Source organism: Papaver somniferum, unplaced genomic scaffold, assembly GCF_003573695.1.
Source record: "Papaver somniferum cultivar HN1 unplaced genomic scaffold, ASM357369v1 unplaced-scaffold_91, whole genome shotgun sequence".
NCBI lineage: Eukaryota > Viridiplantae > Streptophyta > Magnoliopsida > Ranunculales > Papaveraceae > Papaver > Papaver somniferum.
Genome location: NW_020652193.1, coordinates 113548 through 125931, shown reverse-complemented (window position 1 = coordinate 125931; position 12384 = coordinate 113548). Strand labels below are relative to the sequence as shown.

Genomic DNA, 12384 nt, shown 5'->3' with positions numbered 1-12384 from the left:
TGTGAAAACAATATGATTCATGCAGTTATTTAGAGTGAACCAAGTCAACAAGAATGGTTAGTTTCTTTCATTATGGATACTGTAATTATACTAAAAAGAAAGAACAATGAGAATTCATTAAAGATATTGGGGTTAATATTTCTCAACCTTGGGTCCTTTTGGGTGACTTGAATTTTCATTTGTCAGATAATGGTGCTTCTACTTTTAGTGATGGCTTAATTAATTCTATTATTCAAGAAGTTGGTCTAGAAGACATGGGTTTCATTGGTACAGAACATACTTGGTCAAGTAATAATAGAGGCACAGGTAAAAAGAGATCAAAAATTGGTATGGATTTAGTTAATTCATATTGGAATTCTCAGTTTCAAGATTCTCAATTGCTCCACTTAAGTCAGAATGGAAGTGATCATTGTCCCATCATGCTGGTTACTAATTACTCTCAGCCTAAATTATGGAAGCCTTTCAAATTCTTTTTCACTTGGTTATATGATAGAACTTTTAAGGATGAGATAGCAAAAGCATGGGATAAGACAGTTCAAGGTTCCTGTAGATCCCCAAAGCTAGCAGCTGTCTAAACCGAGAGATTAACTAAATAAAGAGGCGCTAAGGATCTAAAAAAATTTACTTAAACATTCAATTACTAAATTTGCTGCAAAACTTAACCCAAAACTAACCCCTCTCTGAAATATATATACAAGAATGCCTCTCAGATGATACATATTTCATAGTCATCCAATTTACAAAAAAATTATACAACATAATAAACATAGCAGAACTTAATCAACTAACGAACTGAACCCTTGAAGCTTTCGTTGTGCAACTCTGATCTGTCTCTGAAACTGAAAGTGGGAATGATTGAGCACATCGTCCCTAAAAGGGGTGCCCAGTAGAAATAACATTTAACTTTTAAGTAATCACTGGCATGGTTTGGAAAACAATCCATGTTTTCCCAAAACACTAAAACACAAGTTACACAACCAATTTTGTAGAGGTGAAAAATCATGTATACGGAACTAACCCCTTCTTCGAACAATGTATATATTGAGTGTCGACCAATTCCTTCCACACCGTATTAGTTTATATTATTGCCAAATTCCACACATCATAAGCATAAAAGTTGAATTCATGTAGATACAAATGAAGGAGCAATATCCTATATAACATATATGGAAATTCTTATTTCCCAAACAATTCATGAAGACAAAACAAAGCATTACAGGTTCTTTCCAAGCAATGGAAATATTAAAAGAATCAATAGTACTTTCGGAACTCAAAATTAAATAAAACATGGAATACACAATCAGATAATGCATGAACTTGTTAAACATAAACTTTTGTTAAATAAAACAACAATAATCACAAAAGAGTTAAATATAAATTCCCACCTCTTTTGATGACAGGACACGCCTACTTCGAGATCCATGATCCACTGGTTCATCCTTTGAATTGATCGTTGTTAAATAAACTAATTGTTAATCACACAAGAATTCTAAGAATCTAGACAAATGGCTCACACAAGAATCATACAAGTCTATCTAATGGTTCTAATCTAATTTATGTCTTTACACTTTCTCATTCTTTATCTTTAGCATAGCTAAGGTTTACTAATTGAATTATATTGGTTCTATAGTCTATTAGATATGTTTTATGACTATCTATAACTTTGTAGAAGGAAACAAAGGCTAATTCAGAACATAAGTAGTCCAAAACATCATCATATGATAACTAATCCTAAGCCCAAGTCCATTTAACAATCCCATTACACAAGGCCTGGTCCACTAGGGTCAACTAACGGTCTCTAACAGTCAAAAGGGTCATTTAACGGTCAACGCCCAAGATCAGGTCAATAATCAAAGTCAAGTCTAGTCAAACGATCTAACACAGTCCGATTCACTGAGTCACTTCTGGTCAGGTCTGGTTAATGAGTTAACTCAGCCAGACAAACGAGTCATCTAAGGTTAGACCAGTCAGTTATCTGACTGGAATGACTAATATGCCTACTCTCTATTTCATTTTCACTTGAGCTAAAATTCTTACATTCTCAATATACATTTTAACATAAGAACATCAATTCATTCAGCTTTCAGGCAATACCCATTCTACATTCATAGCTTGATGTAATTTTAAAAGTTGTAAGTAGAGTGTCGTTCACTCGGACTTGTGTAGACTCGATTCTAGACTCAAAAATAGAAACAAAGTAAATATTTATACAAGTTTTTCACGATAACGAGAGAACTAGGACTTTGGATTCCACCATTAATCACATTCAATTAGTTCATATAACGACTCATAACTATTCTAGTTCTTTTGTTGACTCTTTTATTTGCCAAAAATAGATTTTGTAAAACATCGATTGTAAATCACAAGCATGGTGCATCAAAAGCTGTTACGTCTAAGCATACACCATCAAACGAAATCACAACTAATTAATAAAAAGCATAAAACGATAAAAACAAGTGCAAAAGTCATAAAAAATCGATTATAGTTACAAAACGTTTGAGAAATAAGGCTTCCTCCGTCATCCAGTGTTGGGGTTTTAGCTCTTGATGGTAAAAACACACACAAAATAATAACCCATGGCTTAATAGGTGTTTTTATTGAAGAAATATGAAACAGCAGTTTGTCACTGTTACAATTCAAGTGCTGCTTATAAACGATATATTGTTTCTGTTGTAGATGAACGACACATGTCTGTTGTAGTTGACCTTGTTGAGGAACGACTGACTTTGGAAGTTTTTTCTTCGTCTTCGTCTTCGTCTTCTTCTTCTTCCTCGTGCAGCAGCAGGAAGATTTCCTGCAACTTCTTGTTCTTCGTCTCTCAGCCTCTGCTCGACCCCAACTCTCTTGATATCCCTTATATGACTCATGTACTCCTTATATATACATCACAGCCTCCATAAATACCGAGAAAATCTTTTCTTTTATTTTTCCGGAAGTCACGGACTTTCCCTGTATTTTTCTCACGTAAACTTATCTTGGAGAATATATTCTTTCCAGGTTTGATGAACCTAACTCTAGATAAATTTATCTTCCTTTTATACTTCACGTAACTGCCAAATATAGCTAAAGACAATCCTGAAACTTCCATCACCTCTGTTTTCTTCAAACTCGTGTGGGTCTCCTCCTTTTTCGATTCAAACTCTATCACCATCCCTGTTATGTAAAAAAAGACTAATACGAATTCTATCCCATGAAAGTCTCCCACATAATCTCACCCAAATCCAATCCAAAAATACGAGAATAAGTTCTCTAGGAATTACTGGTTAATCCTAAACTTGAGTATCCGTTTAATGACTAGTCCACCCATAAAACTGATTTAACCGCTAGTCCAAATTCATGATTTTGGACTAAAAATATTAATCCCTGATACATTACACGTGCGAATAATATAAACCGCATTTTCTAAAAGGCAGAACTACCCCTCCTTGGGATAATAGCAGATCAGATTATGTTTATCGTCTCTCAATATTGAAGAGGATCTCTGGGTATGATATCAGAATAAATTGCCTCAGGAGAAACATGGAAATCTCATAGGCATCACCATCATCATTGAAAAAGCTAATCCTTCCTCTTATCTCTCTAATATTGGTATGAAACATCTAGGTGTATCCTTGTTTCAATGAAAAACAGTTCTGGAAATTTCATTTTAGGGTTTATAATTTTCGACTCATTTATTTTATTCGAAATTAGAGTGGATATTTGTGATCAGTTTAACTTTCTCATCGTTTTAATGTAAAATTTGATCAATATCTGGTGTTCGATTATATTTTATTTTCAGATTTGGGGATTTTTGGGAGGAGGAATTGAATGGGTTAGTGAAAAGATGGAAATCAAATGATTTTTCGTTTTAGCACCGTTTGAATTGGCTGCACGTATGGAGATTTTGGATTCAAGATGCTAAGAATATGATACTTTATTTGCCCGTAAGTAGTTTGATTCCTAATATCTCATCAAACGATGGTTTATACTCAAATTTTGATTTTTCTTAGATGATTTAATTTACACATCAAAGGTTCAAAATGTGAAAATGAAATTAGGCCTTTTTTTTACGTAGGTTTGATATGATGGTATATATTATTCAACAGTATGATGTACTGAAATTAATATGTATGTTCTGCATCTGTAGTGGTTGCCACATATGTGTTTGTTTTTGTGATGAAAAGCAATTATAATTTGGTTCTTTTGTTGTTTTTGCAGGTTGTTCTTTTGTTGTTTTTGAGATATGGTTGTGCCGTTCGTCGGAGAGAAAGTTACATATACACACTCTAGAAAATTGAAAGTGGTTGTTTGTGTCGGTGAAACTATTCAACAACGAGAGGTGGGAATACTACCTGTGACTGTTGTGGCTGAGCAAAAAAAAAAATCCATTGCATGTAATTTCCTACCCCCTAATGCTATCTACTACTTAAATTCCTGAAGTCCAACTCTAAAATGTCTTTGATTTATAGTGTACTTCAATTGTAAAATGTCTTTGATTTATGGAGCACTTCAATTGTATGTAGTTTTCAAATGTGATATCTACAAAGTTTTCACGCGGTACCTATCAATTATATATATAATAGGTTTTCACCCAGTACATATCAGTATGTATTGTGTTTTGACTTTGTACATATCAGTATGTACTGGGTTCTTTATCTTTATATAACAATATGTATTGGGTTCTTACTTTCTACATAACAATATGTACTACTTCAAAGAAACCCGAGGGCCAGCAAGAGGTACAACTTGCGGAAGTTGACATATGATAGGAAGAAGATCTATTTAGTGCCCTCAACTCAGCAGGAAACCAACTTTTGGTATTTCGGGTAATCTTTCAGCAACATTAGTGTGCCCTCAACTTAGTTAATTTGTATGTCCCATAAATATGTAGCGAGTAATATCAACTAGCTTTGCTCAGTATATATCAATATCTACCAGAAATAGTATACTTACTTAATACTATAGCTGCTAATGTTTCATGTTTTTTTTTATATTTTCAGAGATTGGATATGTTTCCGTGATTCTTACTGTAGAGCATTCCTCGCGAAGATTTTCCAGTTCCGTATGGTCTTACTTACTGTCATAGGTTCAATGCCATTGAGTACTTGGGTAACCAAAGAGTATTACAAGTTTGTCGCAAGGGTATTAAGTTACTTGGTCTGACCAGTATCCGGTAAGATAACACTTTAAATTTCCATCCCTCAAAGCTCGGAGGAATAGGGAATGATATTCTTATCATTCTTTGCAGAAACTGTGATTAATTCTACACATGACAATAAAAATATACTAGGTTTCATTGAGTACATATAGACATCTACTAGATTTTCATTCAGTACATATTGATATCTACTAGGTTTTCACTCAGTATATATAGGTATCGACTAGGTTTTCAGTCACTACATATTGATATCTATTACTTCTCCCTCATTACATATTGATATCTACTAAGTTTTATTCAGTACATTACAGTATATTTAGCACATGTGTATACATATTGCGGTTTTCTGTTTTGATTTTAAATTTTTCTGGGGTTTAAATTGATTGCAGACACCATTAACTAATCACCCAATGGAAAGTAACAAATAAGCAGGCAGTATTCTTTAGGTTACCTGGTTAATTTAGTTAGATATTGTTTTGTATCTGCATCTGAATGTTTTGAATATATCCAAGTGGGGGTGGCAAGAATGGTGGTGTTTGTAAGAACAAAGAATTTCGCGACCTGTGGCCATAACATGTGAAATGGTTGTGGAAGCCGTTTCGTCGTCAGATGCCCATGGAACTCCTATTATGTTTCAGAGAAATACACGATCTATTTGTAACAATGGAAGACTCACAGAGTCTATGGCTATAAAGATCAACTACAAAAGTTGGAAAATTTGCAGGCATCAAGCCTGAAAGACGGGAGGATTATCTCATCACACATCAATTTGAAGCGTCTGATACCCAATACATATCGGTATGTACTGGGTTATCACCATCACATATCAATACGTACTAAAGACGGCTAAGTTATATTTTTGGCAGAATTTTCTTTTGCGTGCCAGGCTTTACACTACATGAAGATATGTACTACCAGTAGATAAGGATTTATACTTTTTCATAGTATTTTTATATTAGGTTAATGCATATGATTAGTATGTAGCAGAATTATAAGTACGAGAGAAAATTGGTATTTTTTACATAACCTTTTGTAATAAAAAAGTTCTGAGTAAAAGTTGCAGTTTTTTCGGCATTTTGCGTTGAGAAGAATACGGAAAATAAACCCACAACAACATCCATGAACATCATGTATCCATAGTTTACCTACAACAACATCCACGAACATCATGGCTCCATCTTTGTGCATTAAGTACATGGGCATCTAAGTTAAGAGCCTGAACTTTCCTTTCCAGAAAACAGAGTGCCAAGGAAGTATTGCACCACATTTTGCTGCTAAACAATGGATAAAGCTTTGTCTTACATCCTCGCATAAAGCAACTCATCCCCGTATAGATTAATCCTCCGAACTGCCCTCGAACTTCCTGAAATATCAAAGACAGAAAATGAGGAAGACGGAGAAGAGAACCCATCTTGCACTTCAAAAGAACATAAAGGTATATCAAAAAAATAATAGTTTACTAGAAAATATTGTATCACCCGTGTCAAAAAGCTTATCATAGAAATGTCGCAACATTGTACTTAAGAAAAAAGTTTGTAAATATTAGATTTAATGAATAAGGAGAATTGTAGTTTCCCAAACTTAAAAGCAAGTTACTGTTAGAAGTCTCCATCCCTTGTTTGACTTGTCTTTAAACTCAATTTGATTCGTATGGTAGGATCAATTTGTATACAATACATATTGACATTTACTTCATAACCGTATCACTTTTCCCCTAAACACATACAGAAATATACTGCAGGATCATACCCAAACATAAACTAGGGATTATTCATATGTACATATTCAAGCATAAACTAGGGGTTTATACAGTATATAATGATATGTACTGGATCAACGAATCACCTTTTACCTAAAACACAGCTATAGAATCACATTCAAGTACAAACCAGGGGTTTACATATTGACATGTAGTGCATAACAAACCACTTTTTCCCTACTTACATACGCATATGTACTGCAGGGTCATATTCAAAAAAACTAGGGTTTTATATACAGTATATATTAATTTGTATTGCGTTAGTGAATCACTTTTTTCTTATGTAAATAGCGATAGGTATTGCATGATCTATTCAAGCATAAAGTATGGGTTCGTACAACACGTAATGATATGTACATATGATCATATTCGATCATAAATTAGCGGTTTGTATACAATACATATTGACATGTACTGCTTAACAGATCACTTTTTCCCTACAAGGCAAAATCATAATCAAACATAAATTAGGGATTTGTATGCAGTACATATTGACATGTCCTGAGAACAGAAAAATAGAAATGTAAAATGAATGACTTAAAACTGAAGAATCAAAGAAGGATTTGTTTTGAACAATTTACTTATACTTCTTCCGATAAGAAGCAACTCCCAGTTGAATCTGGTAGAGACTTCAACTGCATCATCAAATAATCTTCATTAACTACAACAAGTATTAAACAGTTATGAGCCAAAACACAATAATCCAGTGGAAGTTTAACTAATTTGAAAAAATTAGTTAAACTGTTGTCGAAACACAATCATGCACCAAGTATTCAAATTTTAACTAAGTTATCAAAAATCCCCAATATTGCATCACTGAAACCCTAGATTTGACAAAAGTTGAAACATAAAAGCATAAAAACAGTGATATCGATCAATCACCTGGAAAACCCTTAAATATTATTGCGTACCTTAATCATATATGAATCGATAGGAAAAATATTAATGGCTTACGACCTATATTTGGAAAACAATGAAATATAAAAGCATAAAAACGGTGAGATCGATCAATCACGTAGGAAACCCTAAAATCTTACTTTGTACCTTAATCAGATATGAATCGATAGGGAAAATATTAATAGCAGATGATGTTTTAGGTTAGAGAGAAAGAAAGTTAAGGGAGAAGAAAAACAATAAGGAGAACTCACAATACAGAGACGAAAAAGATATCGTATTTTTGGTTCACACGTTTTTGGATGAAGGGTATGCTAGTCATTTCCATGTTTTTGGACCAAGGGTTAAAAATATTCTCCCACTGGACTACAGATTAACCCGGATCGGGTTTAGTGGACCAAACAACAAATTTCTCATAAGTTCTTCCCTGTTTTATCGTGAACCCGATGATATGGCCACGTTTCTGCGATTCAATGGATACCTAGTCCAATTTAGTCGAAGTAAAGGCCCATACTTGCCCTGTTTAGCATTAACATGCCTAAAGAAATCAAATCGGTAGTTCAATCTCTCCACAACAGCTTCAAAACTCGAATACAAATCTACTAGTAGCCTGTAATACTTTCCCGCCAAAACTTATGTTTCAAATGTTGAATATGGGTTGCCCCCTAATCCAATTTAGGTGTCCCTTTAGCACATGCCTTGAAATGAGGTGCCCCTTATCCAACTTAGGGGTGACTTTAGCAATTCTTCTAGGATGTTTTCAGCACTTTTTCGGGGTTCTTCCGGGGTATTTCTGGGGTGTCTCCAACATACTTCTGGGGTGATTCTGGTACGTTATCTACGGAGGTTCAAGGCCATATTTTGAGCCAATTTCTCCGCAAAAGCTTATTTCTCCAAAAACACCTACAAATACATAAATAGCCGAATAAGTACAAAATCGAGCACTAACAATATATACAATTGAGATATATTAGAAACATTAATACGCCTATCATATCTTTAAACTTCTTCCATGTCATGTGACTTTGGAGAAACCTAAACATTCATCTAATCTTCAACTCATACATCTCCAACTTCCAATACAAAGAACACTACCATCTCTAATTACAACACCTCCTAAACCACACAACCGGCACCACCAGCTCAGCTGAATCAAAACTATCCCGATCACAGCCTCAAGCCAAGACCACAAACTAACCTTCATCGTCTTATTATCACAAAACCTAAATCTAGATTACCAACAGCTGTTGGAAATGATTTTGGGGTTAAAAGACTAAATGGGTTTAAGAGAGATTGAAAATAAGCTCACGCTCACTCAACTGTGATTTATGAAAAATGAAAACTTTATTACAATCAACAACTTTAGTCGTGCATACCTTACACTTACTCTCACAGTACTTACACCTGCACCTCACTTGGTGATTTCACTCGATTACACCTCAAATGCTACCACACCATCCCCTTTTATAGGGTAGCTTAACCGACCTAGGAAGACTCTAGACACTCCCACACAAATATCTTCAACTACCGACTTTCACTATACTAGAATACTCTAAAGTAGACTTGTACTACTAAGTTCCTAGGCTACTCTAGAATTATCTACATTGTCTACTTTCTTTTCACGGTCAGAACTCTCTAGACATAGTTGTCTATAAAATTCTAGACCACCGACTTGGCTAGCTTAATGCCAAATTTATCTCGACTCTTCTAGGCTAATAAAAAATCAAGTTTACAACTTGTATCCTTTGGATCGAGAGTCATAACCGATAAATATGTACTTGGCACTCCTGTCATCCAGCTTCGTTCTCAGCTGACTCGGCACATGAGCATGTGCGACACTTCCGAATACTCGTAAGTGTGAGACGTCGGGTTTCACTCTGCTCCATGCTTCTAAAGGAGTCATATTCCACACGCTTTTTGTGGGACATCGGTTTATCAGGTAAACCGCACAGTTAAACGCTTCTTCCCAAAACTCCCTAGGCACTCTCTTTGTCTTCAACATACTCCGGGCCATATTGAGAATTGTCCTGTTTCTCCTTTCAGAAACTCCGTTTCGTTGAGGTGTATATGGAACCGTAAGAGGCCGACGGATTCCATTATCTTCACAGTAAGACTCGAACTCCTTCGAGGTAAATTCACCTCCTCTGTCTGATCTCATAGCCACAATTTCAAAACCACTTTCTTTCTCTACAAGGGACTTAAATTTCTTGAAATTGGAGAAAACCTCAGATTTTTGTTTCAAGAAATAAACACATGTTTTTCGACTAAAATCGTCGACAAATATGAGGAAATAGTTATTTCCACCAAACGAGCTTGGTTTTATTGGTCCACAAACATCTGTGCGAATCAACTGCAGCGGTCTTATGGCTCTTGAGAACGTTTCCTTAGGAAAACCTTTTCTGAAATGTTTCCCAAGTAAACATCCTTCACACAACTGATCCGGTGGTCTATTCTTGGCAAACCTCTAACCATCTTTTGTTTGGACAATAACTTTAATCCTCCAAAATTGAGATGTCCATACCTAAGATGCCAGATCCATGAAAAGTATTTCACACAAGCAGTCAGACATCTCACGACGTCATTTTGAATGTTCAGATAGAACATCCTATTTCCCGTCATTGGCACTTTGGCAATTAGTTTTCCTCTCTTATCTCTTATGAAAAGACTAAGGTTTTCCATATTCATCTTATAGCCTTTTTCTAATAGTTGTCCCAAACTTAATATATTCATTTTTACGTCAGGGACATAATAAACATTAGAAATAAATTGATGGGTTCCATTTTTTAATAGAATCAAAAATTTTCCAAGGCCACTCACCGGAGTTTTCGCTCCATTTCCGAACGTCACGTTGCCAGAAACTGATTCATCAAGCTCCACGAATTTTTCCTTCGTGCCGCACATATGGTTGCTTGCTCCCGTATCAAGCACCCATGTACAGTTTTCATCATAGTCACCACCTTTGCATGCCACCAACAAGGTCTGGTCTTCTTGATTTTCTTTACTTGCGTAATTTGCTGTCTCCTCGACATTATTTGAAGAAGATCGACAATCCGAAGCATAATGACCAATCTTATGACAGTTATAGCATTCGACTTGAGATTTGTCATACCTTGGCCTATTATTGTTGCGCCATGAATTATTTCCTCTGCCACGACCTCTTTTGGAGCTCGACCTCTGGCCCCTCTGATCATCGTTATTTTGCTTGCCTCTTCCTCTTCCGCCGTAGTAGCCGCGTCCTCTTCCTCTAGCATTAATACTAGAGCTCTCTCATTTGTCTTTTAAAGTAAGCTTAGCTTGTAGAACTTGTTCTACCGCTCCCTCTTTACTTATCTTTCTCATTCTTTCTTCATGGTCTTGAAGAGATCCCATGAGATCTTCCACGGTCATGGATTCGACGTCTTTCGACTCCTCAATTGCAACGACGATATAATCGAATTTTGGAACAAGTGACCGTAGTATTTTTTCAATCACACGACTATCACCCATGACCTCACCATTTCTTCTTAGTTGATTAACAACAACTAAAACTCTTGAAAAATAATACGATATTAATTCGGACTCTTTCATAGAGAGAGATTCGAACTCACCTCTTAGAGTTTGCAACCGCACCTTCTTTACTTTGTCCACGCCTTTGAATGAATTTTGCAAAATCTCCCACGCTTGCTTTGCATTAGCGGCTCTTGATATCTTCTCGAATGACGACTCATCCATTCCTTGATAGATGAGGTAGAGAGCCTTCTTGTCTCTCTTTCTTGAAATGCGCAGCGCATCTTTTTCATTTTGCGGAAGCGCCGCTTCATCGTCCGGTTCAACATAACCTTTCTCTACAATCTCCCATGCATCTTGCGAGCCTAATAACGACTTCATTTGGATACTCCAATTTTCATAGTTATCTTTGGTGAGTTTACGTACATGAAACGAAAACATTCACTAGTCATTAGAATATTATGGCTCTGATACCACTTTGTTGGAAATGATTTTGGGGTTAAAGGAATAAATGGGTTTAAGAGAGATTGAAAATAAGCTCACACTCACTCAACAGTGATTTATGAAAAATGAAAACTTTATTACAATCAACAACTTTAGTCGTGCAGACCTTACACTTACTCTCATTTACTCTCACAGTACTTACACCTGCACCTCACTTGGTGATTTCACTTGATTACACCTCAAATGCTACCACACCATCCCCTTTTATATGGTAGCTTAACCGACCTAGGAAGACTCTAGACACTCCCACACAAATATCTTCAACTACCTACTTTCACTATACTAGAATACTCTAGAGTAGAATTGTACTACTAAGTTCCTAGGCTACTCTAGAATTATCTACATTGTCTACTTTCTTTTCACGTTCAGAACTCTCTAGACATAGTTGTCTAGAAAATTCTAGACCACCGACTTGGATAGCATAATGCCAGATTTATCTAGACTCTTCTAGGCTAATAAAAAATAAAGTTTACAACTTTTATCCTTTGGATCGAGAGTCATAACCGATAAATATGTACTTGGCACTCCTACATCTACAGCAACACCAACTCATCTCAAACCACCAACACAATCAATAAACTTCAGTTTCATTTTATCACTTGTA

The 12384-nt window shown here is 35.6% G+C and overlaps 1 protein-coding gene across 1 annotated transcript; it reads right to left on the bottom strand.

Annotated features, from left to right (window-relative positions):
* Positions 1 to 11057: 11057 nt before the first annotated feature.
* Positions 11058 to 11657, bottom strand: LOC113346064. Its single transcript, XM_026589661.1, has one exon. The coding sequence runs from the start codon at positions 11655 to 11657 to the stop codon at positions 11058 to 11060; it is 600 nt and encodes a 199-aa protein (XP_026445446.1).
* Positions 11658 to 12384: the final 727 nt, after the last annotated feature.